At 33.6% G+C, this 21,949-nt stretch overlaps 1 protein-coding gene across 1 annotated transcript in view; it reads right to left on the bottom strand.

The window, feature by feature from the left end:
- Positions 1–2,278: 2,278 nt before the first annotated feature.
- Positions 2,279–21,949, bottom strand: part of LOC143183101 (uncharacterized) — a 40,133-nt gene continuing 20,462 nt past the window's right edge. Inside the window, exon 5 of the mRNA XM_076384526.1 lies at positions 2,279–5,721. Coding sequence (XP_076240641.1) covers positions 5,260–5,721 — 462 coding nt within the window. The 3' untranslated portion in view covers positions 2,279–5,259. The remainder of the gene's footprint in view (positions 5,722–21,949) is intronic.

Genomic DNA, 21,949 nt, shown 5'->3' with positions numbered 1-21,949 from the left:
CACCGAATCTCGAAAACAATATCCTAAAATAGGTTGAAAATGCTCGGATATGTGGCACATAGCATCGCAAGAGACAAAAGCGTCTCGTCTGAAATAGGCCTGAACGGTGCATACCGTGGCTCTTTACGCACACATTGCCTTCTATTTCTCGTTCCTCTTCGCCTGCGGAGGTAATCCTGCCTCCCAAGGTTCCCGTGTCTCCCGCAACACAACTTGGATTTCGTCCGAGCAGTTTTAAAGAATCTCATCACGCCGAGGACGCTAAAACCCTATCTCGCGACGGTAAAGAGTGCGACGCGTTTCTGTTACATAAGGCGGTATATAAATGTAATTCCGGTTCCCCTTGGGAAATTCAAGACTGCGACAAGGCACGCGTGGAAATTGGAACAGCCAATGGCGTAGACGTTCTCATACGTCGCGTGCACTTCGCACACACGATCCTCGTATCCACGGTTTCTAAACGGCGCCAGCCCATCAATCCCTTCGATTGCTTCGCTCGGTTCGCTGAACGAGTTTCTTTAAAACTATTTTCAAGGGCTTAATTCCGCTTCGATTCCACTAGAATCCTTTATTCAGCGGTAATATCTCCCTCGATACTTCGGACGGACTCCTTTCTTCCACCTTTTGACCTCATTTTTATGAATTTCTCTTCAACATCGTTAGGCTGCTGTTCAAGCTCTGCCATTCGAGTTTTGTGCATTCTCGGTGGTTCAAGTTATTCTTAATTATGGGTAAAAGAACCCTAGAGCCTTTTCACATTGTCCGGCTTGTCCTTTTATTTTCTCATATAAGATATACCATTATTAAACACAAAAGATTTGATTTCAATGAAAACAACATAAATACTTTTAGTTTACTAGTGCCACATCTTGTTATATGTAATAAGAAACGGCGGAGGGAGCGCAGTAATAATTAGCACACAGTAATTAGTACCCTTATTCTACAGTCAATCAAAAAAGTTTCCATACACTGTATTAAAATTTACATAACGTTACATAATTTCAATACAGAAGGTAAGAAATAAATTAATTTTATGTCGTTATATTTAGAAATATAGTAATTATGATTATAGTAAAGAAGAGAATTCTACGTTTAGTTGTTAACAATTAAATTATGAAAAAAGAACATCATAACAGAGAACAGAGAAAAATTCAACAGCTGAATTTTAAGAATTCAGAATTTCACAAATAAGACTGGAACAGAAGTTTAAAGTCAAGTAGAAATGAGTTCCTTGCAGGATGAACAAGAAAGATATTACTGGATATATTATCTCCAAAATAGAAATACCACTTGCAATATGTGATTTAAATATGAAATTAAGAAAAAAAAGATTTATCACTTAAAAAAATTGAGGAAATTTCACTCTTCTGTGCAGTAAGTTCTTAAAAAATACAGTTAAACAGGGTTTATTGAAAATTGACAACATACAGGGCGACCATAAAAATTAGACCATAAACTTGTTATTCTAGGATCAATTAGGTGTGATCTGTAAAGAAATGTTGAAAAATTGGCAGAAATTACTGAAATTGATTATAATATACCTAAAATGGTTTGCAATATTAATCAGAAAAGCAGGTGACTAGTGCAGTAATAAACGAAAGCGTCTCGAATTTACAGAGTCATATGTTAACATAAATCAGAACTTCTAAAATATTGTTATAGTTAGTGACGAATATAAATGTAGAACTTTTAATTCAGATAGAAGTACTAAAGTTTCGAGAAAACTGAATATATAAATGGAATGCTAAAAATGTCCAACATTTAAGCATGGAGGCGGCTGCATGATTATTTGGAGGTGCATGAGTGCAGCGGGAGTGGGACATTTAATATTTATTGACATTATGGAGAGAAATATTTATCTTCACATTTTGAGTGAAAATTTGGCGTCCCAAATTCTGACGTAGTATAATGAAATTAAATCTTGAAGAGTCGTTTATTATTTTTTAGCGATCACAATCCAATTAAACATTAATGGATTTCTGTGGCCATATAGACCGAATACGGTCTGGAGTCATCCAACAGAGACAGAAGAAAAGAAAAAGGACATCAATGGAGTAAACTCAAAAGAAAATTGGAAAAATAACATCGCTGGAAATAAATAAGATTTGAAATTTAAAATATTATTTGAGTGGAACAATATTCAATCAAGTATAACGAAAAAATTAGTCGTGGCGATGTAAAGAATGAGTTGGGAGCGACTGACTATTATCTTAAAACATTATAGTTAATAAATTTATATAGGTATACGGAGACTTTTCACCTCATTTTACTTCTCATCTTACTTCTTCCTTCTTCCGCTATTTTAATTGTTCACACAATGAACGTAACATTTTTGTTTTGGACTAATAATAAAAGAATATAATAACGAAATTAATAATGTTTTTGAATATAGGCATAATAATAACAAAAAATGATTTATTTGTTAACATTCCTATTGAAAATATAATGCTAAATAAATTTTATTACTCTATACAGGATTTTTTTGACTGACCATATGTATGTGTTAAAAATCTCTTTAACGAGTTTTCTAGTTGGCCTATCTTATAACACGTTAGTTGTTGCCAATGTAGTTCTACGTCATTTTAATGTTTTTAGCTATAGATTTTTGGAAATTGTATGCGACATCCTACTAAGACTATCGCGTTGAAATCACCGACTGTGAATAGGTTAAAATTAGAATGCCATGTACTGACATTCTTTGCATAAGGAAGTTTTGTTATTTTCCCTGTATTGTTTTACACAGGAATAGTAATTACCTACATACGTTGCAGTTTCTAAGAATGCTTTCATAATGCAAATCATTTCTCTTCCGGATAGATTCTTGGATATCCATTCCACGTGCATAAACATATACTTTAGGGCATATAGTATCTTACTATTTCTTCCTTTTTTTGTCTGTTTTTAGAATGTTCAGTAACAGGTGCCAGAAATGTTAAGAAGTGGTTTTATATGCCGAAAGAAGAGGAACGTTAAGAATGTCGAAACTGCGTTAGAGATTTTTCATTTGCAAGTTATTAGTTGGTAAGAAAATGGCTAAAATTCATGTGAAATGTGTTTAAATTGAGAATCCATTTTACTGGTGTCGCTATGGCTGACTTGGCTAATGTATGCCGCCAGTAGAATAAGTCCAGCATCAGACACAATCTCGCGAATTTTAGGTGCATTTTTCAGAATTAATAATTCAGAAACGAAGTCCTGAATGAAATTTTCTCATTCTCAATTTTCGTTTTATTTTGATATGTAGAATCACGTCTGAAAATTTCTGTTATCTGCTGTCGAACACTCTGTATGTGCAGTTAATCATAATGATACCCGGCTGTATTATGCATATGTGAGACTTTTATGTGAAAGTATATCAGTGCAGGAAAAAATACCACCAAATCTATTTTCAACAAATATTTTATAAATATTTTAATAGAATTATAAAATATTATCCTAAACAAGTTTTCCAAGTTTAATATACGTGTATATTATACCTATGTTCACATGAATACATATGTATGTATATTCATATATTTACTTCTTCGTGTATGCATATATTTAGTTATTTTGTAATATTAGTATATTTTGTACATAATTCATCCTTCATACCCATATATGTATAATGGTTTTAATTATCATTATACAGCATCAGTTTTTTAAAAGTTAAATATCTAGGATGTTCGGCTACAGATGAGGGAAAATTTAAGAGGTGATTCTGGATGTCGAAACAAAATGAAAATTAAGAATAACGAAATTGCGATTGAGCCTACATTTCAAACATTTAAAAATTGGTAAAATACGCCTATAACGACAAACTGAATGGCACCATTGTTAAGGCGAACCTCGTGGTAGGAGTCAGACCATGGGAAACAGTGTCGCCAGGTTGTGTGAAGCGAGTGTTCGCGTACATAAGTAACGATGATAGTCACTACTTTCTTTAAAAAATTATAATTAATAAAAATTTAAGTACAATTTCGTTATCCTCGGTTTGCATCTTATTTTGATATCCAGTATCATTTCTTCAATTATCCTCCATCTAGTGTCAAGTACTCTGAATTATAACATAAACGAACAAGTGGATGGTTTTCTTGCATTGTCTTCGGCTGTAATTCCAGTGGACGCGGTTTGGTCTACAATGTACTTACAAAGTACTTCACAATGAGGAAATAAGTTCGTATACATGTATGTGAATATACCTGATAATACTTAGTTTTTTAATTATATGTTATTTTGTATCATGTAATATACTGGGTGTTCGATGACTAGTGTCAGAAATCATGCCTAGAAGTAAGTCTACAAGTTAAAATAAGACGAAATTGAAGATGGATGAAATTGTGTTTTAGGCTTCATTTTCGAGTTATTAATTATTGAAAAAATGCCTAAAATGTGCAATTCAGAACTCATTCTATTAACTTTGCTGCACTTGCTCTGATTAATATATGACACCAGGAGAATATGCGTCAAATGGGCGTCTCAGAACTCATTCTACTGCACTGCATTCTACAAAGGCGCGAGTTTTATTGCATATTAAATGCAATTTCGTCATTCTTTATTTTCGTCCTATATTAACATGTAAAATCACCTTTTAAAATTTCTGACACCTGATGTATTACATTCTGTAATACTATCTCAGGATACATACAAAATAACAAAAGTATAAAAATATTTTGAGGGCAGGTTCTAGACACGGAAACAATAAAAAGCATTTCATGTACATGTGCCTGGAAACGGATAGTTTTTCAGTTATACACTATTTTATTTATTTCACTGCAATACCCTGAAAGGGGATATGTCCTAACGAACGATTGCGAAATACAAAATAGTGTTTAATTAAAAAACTTTCGATTACGAGTACATATCTGTATGAACTCTTTTTCTATACATTTTCACCCGTAGAGAACCTACCTTTAACTGTTATTTTATACGTGCCCTGCAGTAGTATTTCACACGACATAAAATAGTACATAACCAAAACACTATTGGATAACTTTTTCTATTATTTTCATCCTTGGCAATCTATTATATCAAACTGTTTTATTTTTGTTAACACTTCCCACACACTTACACGTATTAATAGTTTTAAAGCTGTGAAGTAGTAGGAGCTCGCGCGAAATCGAATCCACTGTAACCATGACCTTAAGCTGTCGTATAACTAGACAAATTACTAACAAAAGATGTTTCTGAACCAGTCAAGCTATAATTATTCACTAAAATCCTCCCAAATTTCAATAATAATTCAGAGGAACATCGTCCTCCACCCAGAAACAAAACACTCAGTTAAATCGTCAGAACAACCGCTCGATGAAGATATGGTCCTTGGCAGCCCTCCCTCAACCCAGGCCAAAGGACCGTCTTGATCTTGGTACCATTAGGGTTAGGGGATGCGTGGTGCCTCGCGTGGACTTCCCTTCTGAACTCCAAAAACTGTGCCACGTCGAGGACTAGAGGTGTCGCGCGCGCCAGGCAGGCCCAGGCCAAACTGGAGCAGGCAATGGCATAGTTCTTGACCTCTGAGCATTCCCGTAGACACGGAAAGTCGTACAGCGTTCTCTCTAGCTGGCTGACCACCTGTTCCGCGACCTCCTGGGAACCGGTTCGGGCACCGGAAGTTGCCAGCTGCCGTTTCACGCATTCCTCCAGGCCCGGTGTCACCTGTGTCGTGGCCGTGGTACCGTTCAGGACTTTCAGCGCTTCCAGGTACCTGGATGTTTGAACCGTAGCCGCCAGTTGCCAAGAGAGCTGCAAAAAGACGTTCGAGAGCTGTGAATATCAGAGATTCGATGTGTTTTAAGATTTAACGCGTTTTCGGTATATTATATGTATATCATATTTTGGTATATTATATCAAAATTTGTATTCAAGACAATCCATATTTTGGTTACTGAAATGTTGGTATCTCTTTGGCTCGCAAAAATTATGAAATTGATCGTTTCCACGCGTTAACTCCTTGACGCACAGTTAAATTAAAAGAAGATTTAGATGTAAAAGGTATATACAAGGTGTCCCACATAAGGTGGCGGAGCCGAAAAGGGGAGATTCCTGGGGTGATTCTAAACAACCTTTTCCTTTACAAAAGTGTTCTCTGAAGTTTTGTTAACGAGTTATTAACGAAAAACATCGATCAATCAGAAAGCGCGAATAGCGAGCGCTCGGTCGTTCAGTGACAGGGCACAAGCTACGCGTAGTGTTTCCTACTCGCTGTGCTCGAATCTTGTACAAGAAACTCAAGATCTCTACGTTATTGCCCAATTTCTCTTAAACTATTAGATGGAAAATTATGAAAAAAATCAGAGACACGTCAGCTATTCCGACACATATTATGGAATTTTTTCAAATTTTTAAATTAATTATACAAGTTGTAAAAAATAAAAAACGAGGAAAAAGAATATAAAAATGCCGATTTAGTAAAGTAATGCTATAGTAAGATAATAAAAAACAATGTTTAAAAAACAATTGTATAAAATTTGAGAGGCAGTTAGTCAATTTACATATTCAGAAGAATGTTGTTTCAAATTGAAATGTTTCTGAAAAATAAGATGATTGTTAACATACCTACACGCGTTATTGGCAAAGAGTATGAGATCGCTCTTTAGTAAAAGTATGAAACATTGTTCACTGACATTCCAACATAGTATAAATTCAGGCTACTCTGCGGTACTTACTTTTTCATTTGGTTATAACTCAAAGTTGCCAAGCCCAGTAAATATGATTTAAAAAAAGCAACAAATAGTTGCTTGATATTCTAATTTATGTTGTAATAAAAAGGCTACTGAAGTTAAATTAATTTGGTGGAACTAGAGAGCAATTTTGTTCGAGGAGAGCAGTTTTTATTTAATTTTTCATATTAATTTTTAATGATAAAGGCAAATAGAAGACTGAAAATGTAAGTAAGTGATCTTAGAATAAAATTATCACGTATAACAGCATAAGTATTATATTTGTTTATTATAAGTAAATTCTTATTTTTTTTAGTATACTTTAGTATGAGTATATCTTTTACTGAAGTATTCGAGGAAGCTGAAAATGTGTATCAGAGATATGTTTCTATTTATTTCAAACATTTACCTATCGTAAAATATTCTCCTATCGACGGTGACGCCTCTTTCTTCCTGAGAAACAGTAAGTTTTTAGTTGAGAAGTTTAAACAATGGAGTTCTTCATATTAGCATTGAATTAGTTCTGTTACATCGCACATGTACTTCAAAAGTGGCACAACTCAAAAAACATGATTTTTGAATTACAGTTATAAATCAGTTTAGTAAATGCACTTCTATTCATTATAAAAAGTTGCTTAATTAAAGATCAAGATTATAGGATTCACACAAATTGACAAATTATTTAAATGATAACAAGAAAATCATTTAATGCAAGTGACATAACTATTTTTTAGATTAATTATTCACTGCGATAACTAACTTTTATTAAGTAAAATTGCTCTTTATGTCAATATTATGTATTCAATAAATAATTTTCTACATAACTTATAAATAGGTTTTTGTTTCTCCTTAAAAACATGCATTTTTGATTTGTATTACTTTTGTAATACATGTACGATATGTGTGTATTACTATTTAGAGTTATGAATTAATTTGTATCTATAACCGTTGTCAATTGAGGGATTCAATTCTTTTGCTACTTCTTTTATTAAAATTCTAAATAATTATATTGAAACCAAGATTGTAGGTATTAAAGTCATATTTCAGCGTTTTAATTTCAAAACGAAAGAAATATTTTCATAGCACATGATTTTAATAGGCATTGACAAGTGATTCTATCTACCAGCAGAATACTACATGCATATCCAGAAGAGATCATTTTTCCGACAAACAGAAAGCGGACGAACTTTCTGTAACTGACAGTTCGAAAAATAAAAATTCATCACGAAGCTCCACCGTGACCAGTTAAAAATCATGATCTCCATTGTCCCATATTTTCCAAACAAACTCGAAACCAGCAGAACGATGACGAAACCCTCACTTCAATTAGAACTATAAACACGTTACGTGAAATCCCAGAAACGAAGCGAGGGAAGTAATCCATTTACCCTGGCCAAATATTTATTACGAAAATTTGCGAGCAACATCCCAACGTTTATTCTTTCAATAGACGACAGAGGGCCTGTTGTTTAGGAAAATCGGAAGATTTTTCTCCCGCCTCAGGATTAAGCAGTCTCTTTAAGCACTAACGTCAACTGGAAATCCAGCGAGCTTCAGGTTTACGAGAGCTGCGGAGAAACTGGCTTTCGATCCTCCCTGAGACACTTGATCTTTTTTCTTTCGAGCGATACGAAAGTCACCCCTGAGGAGGACCTGAGGGGCGCCCGCACGGGATCCGCTTTGATAATCCTATGATTTATTCACGGTGGAAAGTGGATTTCGCTTCGGCGCGTGCTTTTTACGGCGTCGTTTACGCTCAGATTTTCTACTTTGAGGCGGCACGAGACGCTTACCTCTCGCAGTTTCCGGCCAATTCGCCGCACACTTCGAACGAAAAATCGAGCTTCCATTTGCCGGATGAAAAATCAATTTTCCCCGAGCCAATTAAAACGGGGACCCCTGGCGAGATCGTTCGAGCTTTTTAACGAACTTTTTAACGAACTTTATTGCTCGATTATCGCCAGTGCGGATATATTTTTCCCCCAGAGGTTGAATCAATCGATTGAGGATGTGTGTGACCGCTTGTGATGTGGATGCCATTCGCGACGCGTCAACACCTTCCAGCGTTAAATTATTTCCAAACAAAGCGACGAGCATGGGAAACTCGTTTTGGAATAATCCAGCCCGCAAGGGGATGTGTTTGTTAACGTTTCCCGTTTTTTTGACGGGAATACTCTCTTCGCGAGAAAAAGACGAAAAAAGCAGCCTTGCTTCTGATGGTGGAGTTGACGCTGCTGACCGGAAATACGTAGGATGTATTTCCTCGTCGTTGAATTGACCACTTACGACTAGCGTTCCTATTCGCATTTCGCTTCGATAACAAATGGTTAAATATACGAAGTATTGGAAATGTTAAAGTTCAAAATAATGTTATGTTGAAAATGAATTTATTATTTATAAAATAATTGTTGGAGATCAAAAGATTATACTTGTGTATAATCTCTGCCAGAAAATGATTATAAATGAAAAACGTAAAATTAAAGAGAGTAAAAATAAAATTTGTGTGCGTGTAATAATTTAATTGCAGTATAAATAGAAGATGTATAGGTATTATGTATATAGAAAGTAAGTAGAATATTAAAACTAAAAATAATAGCTAATTTATACACCTGTCATTCAGTTACCATATTCCATGTAAATAAATAAAAATTGAAAAATTTTATCGTGTTAGAGTTCTCTCACCGGAGTGTGATATGTATATTACAGTTGGTGAAATAGTTAAATTAAAGTTATTTTATGTGAGTAATGAAGTATTATCTCTAGACTACGGAAACAAGTTGATAAAAAACGTCCCATGATTGAGTTCTATCAATACGGAAAATTGCTAAAATTCTTAATATACTTTCTGTTATATTACTGAAGCAATTTTAATTAAATTTTAACTGAGTACTCTGTGAATACTGCTAAATAAATTGAATAGATGGTTCCTTGATAAAGCTTTTAGAAAAATGTAATACAGATTTTAATAAATCGATCAAAAATTGATAAATGATCATTTTCCTGAGTCAAAGTGGATGAAAAATATGTGTGATTTATTTGACATTTTTGGATACAGGGTTATTTTTAAAATCTTTACTAGTAGGATATAGTTAAATATTACCTACTACAAAGATTTTCATTAGTACTATGATACCAAAATAGTAGTATTCAAATAATTCTGTTCCAAAAATATCATTCAATTTATTCAAATAGTACTAACAAGAAATTTATTTTTATGTTTTGTGAAAGTTTGTGATATTTATAAAGAAAAGTTTCTAATACTTAGATATAAGCGTAACATTGAGTAAATTAAGTGGAAAAGAGTATGTATGTAATGACACGGAAAATCACATTCTATAATAGGTCACAAAGAAATTTTAATTATAATAAATGTAATTTTTCAATAATAAAAATAATTAATTCTTTTGTGGTCTCCTAATTAAATTTCATGGAAATATAATTTAATTTTAGTTTCAGCTGATAGTAGAAAAAGTTTAAACTGAAGCATATCATGAAAACGAAATGCTTTCATGATGTTAGCCAAGATGCTACTGTTCTTTAGTTTAAATAACAAATTGTTAACATTGTTTCCCAAATTTCGTATTTAAATAAGCAGAACTAGGTCTAAAGTTAACTGCATGTAACCACATGTATGTATGTATATCTACCACATCCGTGTGCGTAATAAATCGCGAAAATGTAGGTTATTCTATTTCCGAAACCTGATAAAGTGTATATAACTAAAAATACATTGTTATTTTTTTGGAGTCCCAGTTACAAGGGAAAACTAAAAAATTTGTTGAGAAAACTATAGTTACTATATTTTGAAATTTTGTACATTGCCTTATTCATATTTATCAATCTAAATTATATGTATCAATCTAATTTTCTTCAAACTCAATTCTTTATCTTAATTCTTATACAGAAAGCTACATTTGTGATCGAATATGTTGGTTCCAATTATTTCTAAGATTTCTAATTATTACAAAACATTACTAATCTAATAAATTTCCAGAACACTCTCCAAATATAAATAAATTTATAATAGAAGATTTCAAGATACAATGTGTTCTAATGTTTTTCACAGCAATTTCAACAACGTTGTTGATAATCAGATCTTCAAATGGGAATATCCTTAAAAAAATCTCGAATACATACATAGCTGTCGTAGCTTATTGAAGAATCCGCGTGGAAAGCAAGGGAAATTGCTAAATGACGGTTACTGACAGGTCGTGTGCAGAGGAAAATATCGATAACGTTATTTACAAACAACCTGCCAGAAAGATCTACATACGAGAGGGGTTCAAAGGTCGAAAGTTGCGTAGCGGATTTTATGATTGGTCAGGGAGAGTTAACGCAACTGGCCTTCCACTTTAGCAAGAACATAATATGACAATTTCTATATATACTATTAAAAAGAGCAAGCTCAGTCATTACGTTATAGTGTGGTTAGTTTTAACATTACAATCCTTGATTATTGAATTACAATATGCAAAAGTGTATTTTTTTAAATACATCATTGTGTTATGTATGTATTATAATATACAATATAAGTATATAGTAATATAATACATACAATATGTATTGTATATATATACAATTTTAATTATATGTTAAATAGTCTATGACTGCCTGCCATTGAGAAATTTTATCATTACTGTCATTAATTGCTCCAAAGATACCTACGAGGTATTATGACAATAGTTTCATCACTTCAATTAATTTCACTGAACACAAAAATATTACAAGGTATACAGAAGTTAACTGTAATGAATTTTTTTCTGTTGTTCCTTAAATATTTTATTGTGTGTATTAGAACTTCTGTTACGAAAAGCCTTAATTAATACAAGGGCTGTGCTCCTTTCTCAGGAAATGATTATTAAAAATAATATGGTGAGTATCTATCCCCAACAGTCACTGCTATCAGGTAATGGAACAAAGACGAATTAATCCTTATCCAAAAGGAAATAGTCGGGATGGATCTTGAGGATTTCACTTGACTTCCTGACTGCAAGGAATTTTATTCTACATTGGATTTAAAGGGAATAGACCATATATAATCTACCTTTCGGGATCCAATATAGAGAAGCGACAAGTAAATCTTAATGAGAAAAAGGGTTATTTTGTTATGTTTAAACTTATTTCAGCGTTAAATTGCGAAAAATTAATAATACAAATAAATTAATTTGAAAATTTTGAGTTTCCCTGTTTCGTTGACCAAGAATTGTAGGACTGAAGTTTCTGTCTACTTAAAACGATCAGTTGAGACATTGTGACAGAATCATTTATTCGCTTTACTTACCACTTGCTAAAAATTTTTGTAAGTTCTATTATTATCTATAATTCTATTTTATTTTCCTCTACCTTTAGTTTATTGTTATTATAGTATATTGCTTGTCCAAGATTCAGCTATGCACTGCACTATCTTTGCTTTCTGAAACTTTCAATTCCACCTTTATGTCACTTTTGAAGAGTTACACATCATACCTATTAGTATGTCATATTATAAATGCATACTAAATAATAGAACGAAGTGGGAATAATGCAAGTGATTTTACTGAAGAAATTAATACAGGGTGTTTAACGACAGGTGTCAGAAATTCTAAAGGGTGATTTAATATGCTAAAATAAGACAAAAATGACGGTAAATATAATTACGTTTCAGACTTCGTCTCCGAGTTATGAATTGTTGAGAAAATGGCTGAAATGCATATAGAATGTGTTTGACTCAACATTTATTCTATTGACGTTGCTGTTTCAGTCTTGACTAACGCACGCTGACAGTAGAATGAGTTCCAAGTCAGACACATTTTACACGAATTTCACAAGTTTTCACAAGAATTAATAACTCTGGAACGAAGCCTCATACGCAGTTTCGTCATTCTTGATTTTCGTCCTATTTTGACAGGTACAGTCACTCTAAAATTTCTGACACCTGTTGTCAAATACCCTGTGTACATATACATATACAGAAATTCACAGATTTGTTCACATATATTCAGAACATTAGATAATTACGAAACTGCGGTAGCGTATTTCTTATCATGACTCAAACTCTTTTGTATAACTCAGTTCTACATAAAATAGTCACTTCATTTACCTTTGCCTACTTTTCTCAATTTTAATACTAAAAGTAAACTGTCCTCAGAGTGTAGGAATCTAACACTCCTTCGTGAACAAAATCACAGTATAATGTAACACACAATACTCGACAACATTTATCTTGTGTCTATGCAACCATAAGCCCACATGCAGGGAAAGGTAATAAAAAACAATAGAATATAATATTCAAGCTGATCACAGGCCAAAGTGATCAACTCCACTCTTGGAATTTTTCCAAATTTTACTGTCACAGCGTTTGACTAATACTTGACTAATAAAATCTTTCTCATTTAAAAGAAATATAAATACTTTTGTTTCGTGGAATTAATCGATTTGGCAAATGAACGGTTCATTTATGGGCATTGAAAATGTAGCTTCAAAAAATGGCGAACGAGTTACCTACTCTGACTTTCTAGTATTAAGAGGGCCCTGCTTTCACCCGGAAAATTCGAAATTCCTCCAGACAGCGATGGCGTTTCGACGCTACTTGTATCGTACTTGATCCTATCGTTAATACACACGTACAGCCGAAGATTATTTTTGCCTGCATCACCACAACCACGCACCTATCTGTCGACCGATCGATCGACCATTAACGTCAAAGCCGTCGCGAGAGGGGCGGCGAGGGTGCACTTTTGCGATCGAGTGTAGTCGTCAAGTGGCGGAGGCGCTAGTCCGTCAGCCTGGGGCTATTACTTTGCATACATACAGGTGCCTCTCCGTACACCCTGTACCCGGGAAATCGATGAACTAAAATAAATACCGACGACGAAAGCGACTTAGTCTCTCTTCTTTCATCCACCGTCCTCGTTTCTCCTCCTTGCCTAATGCCCGGAAACAATCGAATCTTTTGTCAGTCAGAACGCTGGCTCGTGGCTCGCATTGTCCCCTTTGCTCACGCTCTCAGCCCCTCTCGAAACTCTGTTGTTTCCCTGTGTAAATCTGACCGCCGCTGTTCACCTGCCCCGGCCAACTGCTTTTAATCCTACTGTAGCCTCCAGCGCGAGAGGAAAGAACAATAGAGCGAGTAGAGCGTGAAACAGGTCCCATATGCGTGAACTTTTCAACTTGTAACGGTACCATGACAACAGTTACGTGCAAGTCAGTCGGAAAGGAACCGCTGACGAACACGTTCCTGGCGCAATTCCCTTGCTGCCTATTGTGTTCGCTGGCGATTATTAGATTGGTGCATACGAAACGGTTTTTTGAAGTTTGATATGCATGAAGTTTTGTCCGATTGCCAATTGTTTTGAATCACTTTAATCCTTAACTACTCTGGTGAAATATTTTTCTGAACTTTGTTATCAATACACTTTACGAATAATAATTGATGACATTGGTTGCAAAGTGACATACGAAACAATGTGACTTGATTAAGGATTACTGGGATTCTAAAAGAGCTATCTGTCAGTAGATAAGAAAACTATCAAAAAATATATTTTTTGACATAACTCTAGAAACGTGATTTTTTAATTACAGCTATAAATCAGTTTCTTAAATGCACTTCTCTTCATCATAAAAAATTTATAATTTGAAAATCAAAATTATAGAATTTATTTAAGGAATTCTTGAGATGTAAATTATAAATTATTTAGATAATAACAAGAATATTATTTAATGTAACACATAATTTTTTTTGGGACTAATTATTCACGTAAGATAGCTTCCATTAAATAAAACTCTTTGTGTCAGTGTTATGTATTTAATAAATAATTTTTTTCCAAACTCCTAAATAGTTTTTTGCATTCCCTAAAAAACATACCTTTTTGAGTGATATCACTTTTGTAATTCATGTGTGATATACATAAAGTATAATGCCTGGAGTTTTACAGAACCCCGCAAGAGTAGTTAAGGATTAAGAAAGGAGACATTTTTTGATGTGCGTTGAGTGTTAACAAAATTTAGAATGAGATTTCATTAGGAAGTTTAAGAATACGACATTTCACACGGCAATGTGGGATGGGGGAATGATTAGATAGTAAATGGAGTAAAGGCACGTCTCGATTCAATGGTGGCTTTGTATTGACGCTTTAGTAATTTTTAGGTGGAAGATTCGTGGCAGCAGGGCAGTGGCGCGAGTATAATACCAGCACCGTGGTAATTCCAGTTTGGCCAATTCTCTTTGTCATCGTTTGGATTTAATTTACGCGACTGTTGTACAATTGTGTTGGTTCGTTTCTGTTCCTTGAAAAGGCTGGCGAAATTGGCCTTTCTTTTGGGAGAAGATTTTCACTCTGATAGAATATTCAGAGCGACTTGAAGATTACTTTGTACAGGTTACTTTGAAGGCGAAGTAAAAATTGAGTGTGCTTCCTTCGCATTCGAAATAAGGCACATGGAAAAGGTATTGCTTGATTAGATATTCAATTTGTATTAACACGTTCGCTGCCATTGTTGAAGTATTGTCCACGTAGCAATCGTAGCATGTAATGTTCATCAATTCCTACCTTTAACCCTCGTACGACAAATGCAGGGTCGCTTTGACTTTACATTTTGACAGGACAAGATGTGAACAATATAATTTTATTTGGAAGAATCATACCAAGAAAAAAAACCACTTATTTCATCTATCAGGTGTATAGAGAACTAAGAAGAAGTAAATTATATATTATTCAAAAGGGGGTTTTCTATATATGTATGTAATTCTTTCCTAAAACTAGTTTGCAATAGAAATTCCATTATGAAAAAAAAATTCGTCTTCCGAGGGTTAAGAGACTAACTGATACTTTGTCCACGCACTGTCTACGCATTGTCGACGCCTGGCACAAGGAACATTACATGCTACTTCGACACTGCTTTGACAGTGGCAGTGGTATCTATATGAATTAAGAAATTTAGTTCTATAGGACTGATTAGAATTAAAAGTGTAATCATTATTATAGTTATTATAGATTATTAAAATATTTCAATTTCATGTTATGATTTGCTAGACTTAAAAAGATTGCATACTTAACATTTCAAATGCGTTTCTCGTAAATAGTATTTCTAAAAATAATGCCCGTAAGAAACATCTCAAGAAGTGAAAATTTAAAGTACAGATAATATCATTCTTCCGAGATATGAATATTTTTAGATCGGACTATTAATCGATACATTAAAGATAAAATTAAGTACAATTATTAAATTAGATATATTCGGATATTTTAATCATAATAACATTACACAAGGAAGCAAATGGTAATAAAAGTGACTGACCGTGTGTTGCTTGGAAATTTATAGTTATAATTAATACCAGAATCTATAAAAAGAGAAGAATGAAATTCTGGTCGACATTGTGGAAAGACCGAAAATCTACTTAAAATTTTTCTCATTTGACATATTTATACAAGCACATGATGCCCGACCCAGTAATATTTCTTTGATATACATTGGGTGACTTTAAAAGTGAATAACTTAGGCGTCGCTTATATAAAATACATGCGTTGGTTTTCTTTTAAAAACGCGTACGATGCCAGCTACAAGAATATGGAGTAAAAAGTACAGGATTTTGCATAATAACGATCTTCACAAAAATCTTGAAAAATATAACAAAATCAAATAATTACCATCTTGATATACTCTCTTGATAGTAATAAAATTTGGACGAAACATTTTTGTGTATTCTTAACATTTTAAGAAATAATCAACTGTATACGTTTAAACTGAACATACTGTATTATATGTATGTATACTTATGCATGTGTTGCAGCATCTTAGTCTACTGGTTACGGTGGCTATAGTCACTCATAGGTGCCGGAAGTAGCGTAAGTTTTGACGTCAGACACATTTCACGTGGTTTTATGTATACTGTTAAAAATTGAAGGGTTTCCTTTTTACTTTGGCACATAGAATCATTTCTTTAAATTGTTAAAAATTATAGAGAAAAATTGGGGGAAAATTAAAAGGGTGACTCTAGATAACTAAGACATTCAAACAAAATGAAAATCAAGAATAACGAAGTTGTGTTTGAGTCATGATTTGTTAATTATAAGCGTTTAAAAAAAGATGTAGCTATTATACATTATCACTGATGTATGATGAAGTTTGCTTCATACAATTGCAATGATTGTACGGGCTTCGATCTGAACAATGGTTTTAATAATCACTGCTCTCTATGGTCTGACGTCTGCAATGAGCTTCGCGCTTACAATGCATCTCTATCCAATTTGCTGACTTTCAGGCAGTTTCTACTTATTTTCAAACGCTTATAATTAAGAAACTTACGTTCAACCTTAATTTCGTTATTTCTAATTTTCATCGTGATATCTAAAATCACTCTTTAAATTTTCCTCCTTTTAACTGGACACCTACGTGTACATACAACTCTGTAATTGAGAAAACAAAGGAAACATACATATCGCACAAGTATTTCAAAAGTACCACAACTGAAAAAAATATATCTTTCGAGGAAAGGTAAAAACTATTTATGAACATAGAAGAAAATTATTTATTAAATGGATAATATTGACCTAAAGACTAGTTTTATCTGCTGAAAATTATCTTGGCTCAATAATTCTTTTGAGAAATAGTTATATGTTATTTGTAATAGGTTATTTTCTTGTCATTGTTTAAATAACTTGTAATTTATATTAAAGCACTTCTTTCAATAGACTCTAGAATTTTGAACTTTAGTTAGCAAAATATTTATAATGAGAAGTGATATATTTACTAAAGTGGTTCGTATTAGTAAATCGAAAATCACATTTTTTGAGTTCTGTCACTTTTGAAATAGATGTGTGATATGTGTATTAAGCTGGGTCTACATTATACATACATATAACATACGATGTTATACAGCGTGTTCAACATCAGGCGCTGGGAATTGTAAAGGGCGATTCTACATACTAAAATGAGACTAATATGAAGATGAATGTAATTGTATTTCAAGCTTCGTTTTTGAGTTGTTAATTATTGAGGAAACGTCTAAAATATACTTGAAGTATGTCTGACTTGAAACTTATTCTATTGACATCGTTGTACCTGAACTAATGCACGCCGCCAGTAGAATAAGTTTCAAGTCGAAGACATTTTACACGAATTTTAGACGTTTTCCCAACAATTAATTACTTTAAAATACAGCTCCAAGCGCAATTTCGTAATTCCTGATTTTTGTCCTATTTTATCAAATAGAATCACCTCTCAAAATTGTTGACACTTGTTGTCGAACATCCTGTACATAAAAATGTTATAAAACCTATCGAAGTAACTTGTTGGTTATAACATCATTCGTGTTGTATAACAAAATAACAATTTTATAATTTTATTATCTAGCGTGTTATGTTATATGAAGTGTTTCGTTTATCTTACACGTTCTAATATCTTTGTTATTTTTGCTGATAGGAAAAGATGTGTCAAGATAAATTTGTTTGGTTTAAAGCTAAAAATATTATGATCCATGCTTCTTTCTCTCAAGGTTATTTTTTTTCGAGTTTTGAAGGTCATCGTCATTTTTTTGCACATAATATGTATTTTTTATGATGCACCTATGAACTATGGCACTATGACCTTTAAATGAACTTAAATGAAAAAAAATCAGGCCAGATTCAAAAGACTCAAAAATTCTACACTTCTGTTTTTATGTAAGTAAGAAATTTTATTATTTTATTAATTATTTTAAATTTATTCTACTACAAATGCTCAAAATGGCGTTCATCGTCTTCGGGACATTTTTGGACACGGAGAAACTTGCTTGCACGGTCAATCAAGTATGTAAAATTCCTGCCTCCATGTTTTCTAATGTTATAGCGTGACTTTTTCTTTCAAAATCATTTAAAGGTCGTAATGACATAGTTCATTGAATTCGTCTTGATGTACACTATAATGTTGCATCATATAAAATACATGTTAATGTACAAAAAAAATGGCGATGACCTACAAAGAGAAAACGTAGATTATAATATATTTAACTTTAAACCTAACGAATTTGTTTTGAGACATTTTTTCGTACCAGCAGAAATAACGAAGATATTACGATGTGTAAGATAGACACATTTAGTAACAAGGTATAGAAACATGTTACACACAGGGTATTCCAGAACTGATGGTACAAGCGGAAAGGAGGCGATTTTACGTGAAAAAATAAGTTGAAAATATACAATAAATTTTTCTGATATCGTGATTCATTTTCGAGAAAATTGAATTTGAATTATGGTCGAGTGCAAGCGTGCAGAAATTCTGCTTAGGGTGCTCGAAGGGTATACGATCTAAGGGCAACACTTGGTCTGACCACTGACTGTCCCTACCCAACGCTAGAAGCATTCCCCTTTCCCCGTTTACCCCTCAAATGCCAAAAACTATAGTTCGGTACACTTGTATTCGGTCAAAATACAAAGTCAGTTTTCTCGAAAACAAAGCGTGATATCAAAAATTGCGACTCTACATTTTCATCTTATTTTTTTACGTAGTCACCCCTTTTCCGCGTGTATCATGAATTCTGGGACACCCTGTATATAATATAGTTAGAAACAAATTTTTTATACAGGATGTCCCAGCATCGGTGGTACAACTGGAGAGGGGATAATTCTGCATGAAAAAACAAATTGAAAATAAAGATAAAATTTTTTCATTTGACACTTTATTGTCGATAAAGTCCATTTTGAATATTCACCGAGTATGTGTACACTGAACTATGGGTTAGATGGGTAGGTCTTGATGTGGGGTCATGTTAAAACAAAAGTGTACGAGAAGAATATTTTAAATCTTCCTCAATTAAAAGCAAAGATGGCTTTAACATTTGAAGAACTAAAGATACAGAATACATTAGAATGCGTTTATACAAATCTAATTCACAGAGTACAGTTGCGTATGCAGCACAATGGGCAACACTTTCAACAATTTTTGCATTAATAAAGTAAGTTTATTAAAAAAATTACATGCCTTAGCTTTATTTAAATTCACTCTAAATCCAAAAACAGAGACGAGTAGCACAGCAAATCATGTTAATATTAATAACATGGGTGTAATTTACAAATGACATATGACTTGTATCAAGACTCATTCATCTAAGCCATAGTTAAATGCACGCTTACTCAGTAAATATTCAAAGTTAATTTTCTCGACGACAAAACCGCAAATGAAAAGCTTTTGTTCTTTATTATCTATTTGCGTTTTCACATAAAATCACCCCCTCCCTCGTTGTACCACCGATGCTGGGACACCCTGTATAATAATGTTTTGTTACATAGTGTAGACTCTGCACGTGCTCCTATCACAAAAGAAATGCACACAATTCTATGTACAGACACAATTCTGCGCCCTTCATCTTCAATCCGAACATTAATCGGGGTTTTCTAAAGTTTTAGAAAATTCCGTTCGCCCGAGCAATAAAAGCCACGTGAAGCAATATCCCCAGCTGTGGTTCCGGGTTTCTTTGACGAGAGAGCGTGATGCAGCGCGTGCAACTTTGGAGATCGAAAGGGGAGGGTCGCTCGTGGGCTCTCTTCCATTATTACACCTACCACGAGTTTCCCTTTGCCTACGACTATTTTCCGGTCGAATAATTGAACTGTGAGCCGGCTGATTTTGCTGCGTCGCGACGCGAGAGTAGATCCGTTTTTGGAACACAGGCGAGCTCGTTGGTGACACGACGCTTCGCTCGGTGCCTCGATAGCTAATGAGGATCTTCTTCTGTGACGGATTACCGAGGTGAAATTCTGCAAATTTCGAGGCTGATTGCGAGAGAGAGAGTTTCGCCTGGAGGAAAATGAGTTTCGTTCTGTCAAGCTCCTAGATTGCCTTTGTTTTTCACGCTTCGACAGCTGCGATTCGGAAACTGTTTCTCCTACGCGCCGCGAGACCTCTATTGGACAAAGAGAAATTTTAACGAGACGCATCCGTGAATTTCTATTCCATTCGCTGGAAACGAGGAGAAAAAGTGTGGCTGTGTTTCGATAACAGTCGCGGTTCGTCGAGGTGAAATTGACAGGGAAAAAGGCGACCGATGATTGACAGCGTAGTCGCATGTACAGTCCCCCGTTGCGTTTTTCACATTCCCAATTCTAACGATACGATGCTCGAACTTGATGATCGAGCGCAAAGAGAAGGGAGAAGCGTTTCGATTGCTGGCTGACGTGCGACCTTTTTAATTTGAACAATGCGGCGGTGTAAACGAAGTTAACGAGGAACTCGAGTCAGAGAGCTGTTTTCACAACTCGATTGCTGTCGGTGCACTTTTCATGGTGGTTGAACACAAAAGGATAAGAGATGGGTATGTTCTGTTCTGAAACTTGACTCTTTCATCGTTTCCACATCGTACAAATGGACGACAAAATGAAGTGTAGTTACGATTGATGTTGTAAAAGAAATGCAAAGATGGAATTTTTTTGTTTTTACATTTCTTAGAAGATTATGGTTTCAAACAAGTTTCGCCGGATGTTAATTGCAATTTTAAAAGTTTCGTTAATTTCTATCAAAACAATTTTTAAGGTAAAGCAATGGCTCTGAAGTTTAATTTTTTGTTTCAGGAAAAATTTATTAAATTTTATATCCAGTGGAACAGCTTTTGTTAATACCCTTAATTTTTATTGCCCATCAATTTTTAATATTCTTAAAGTAAAAAATGACCCTCCGTGTTTTCTTTGAAAATGGAATTAGTATTGAAGACATGAAATAAAAATATTTTGAGTACTTACATTGTTTAAAATTTTGCATTGTTTTCCATAACTGTTAACATTAATCGAGCAACCTTGGAAGTTAGTCAATACAATTTTATACAATTAGAGAAATAATAAAAGATGATCATTCAGCCAAGAAAAAGGATAATTTTTGAATAGTTCACAACATCTCAGTAAATTAATTTAATTGAGTTTAATACTATAAATACTTTAATACTATAAATACCATTATAAAATGAAATTTTTGTTCATTATTAGAAGCCATGAATAATCAAAAATTCTTCCTTTATATTTTGTTTCACTCTAGTTCATATTTATTATATGCTTGTACGAAAAAGGAAATTAAGTCATTAATAATAAGTAAATAAATATTGGATTGATATATGTGAAATCACTCTGTTGAATGTGAGATTTTAAATAATAGAGTATTTAAATTCTCAGTACTTTACTTTAATCAAAATTAATGGTCATATTGTGGATACGCTGCTGGTCAAAAGATTGGTATTATTTGCAAATTTTAATTAAATTTGTTGTGCTTTATAAATTCTATTTTGTTCAGAATTAATATTTTTCGGGACAATTGTAATGTTTCTTGCTTAAACGCAAAATTAATACTTTCCATAACAATTACAATAATAC

The sequence above is a fragment of the Calliopsis andreniformis genome, chromosome 9 (assembly GCF_051401765.1).
Source record: "Calliopsis andreniformis isolate RMS-2024a chromosome 9, iyCalAndr_principal, whole genome shotgun sequence".
NCBI classification, from domain to species: domain Eukaryota; kingdom Metazoa; phylum Arthropoda; class Insecta; order Hymenoptera; family Andrenidae; genus Calliopsis; species Calliopsis andreniformis.
The sequence above is the reverse complement of the archived record's forward strand: the minus strand, read 5'-3'. Positions and strand labels throughout refer to the sequence as shown.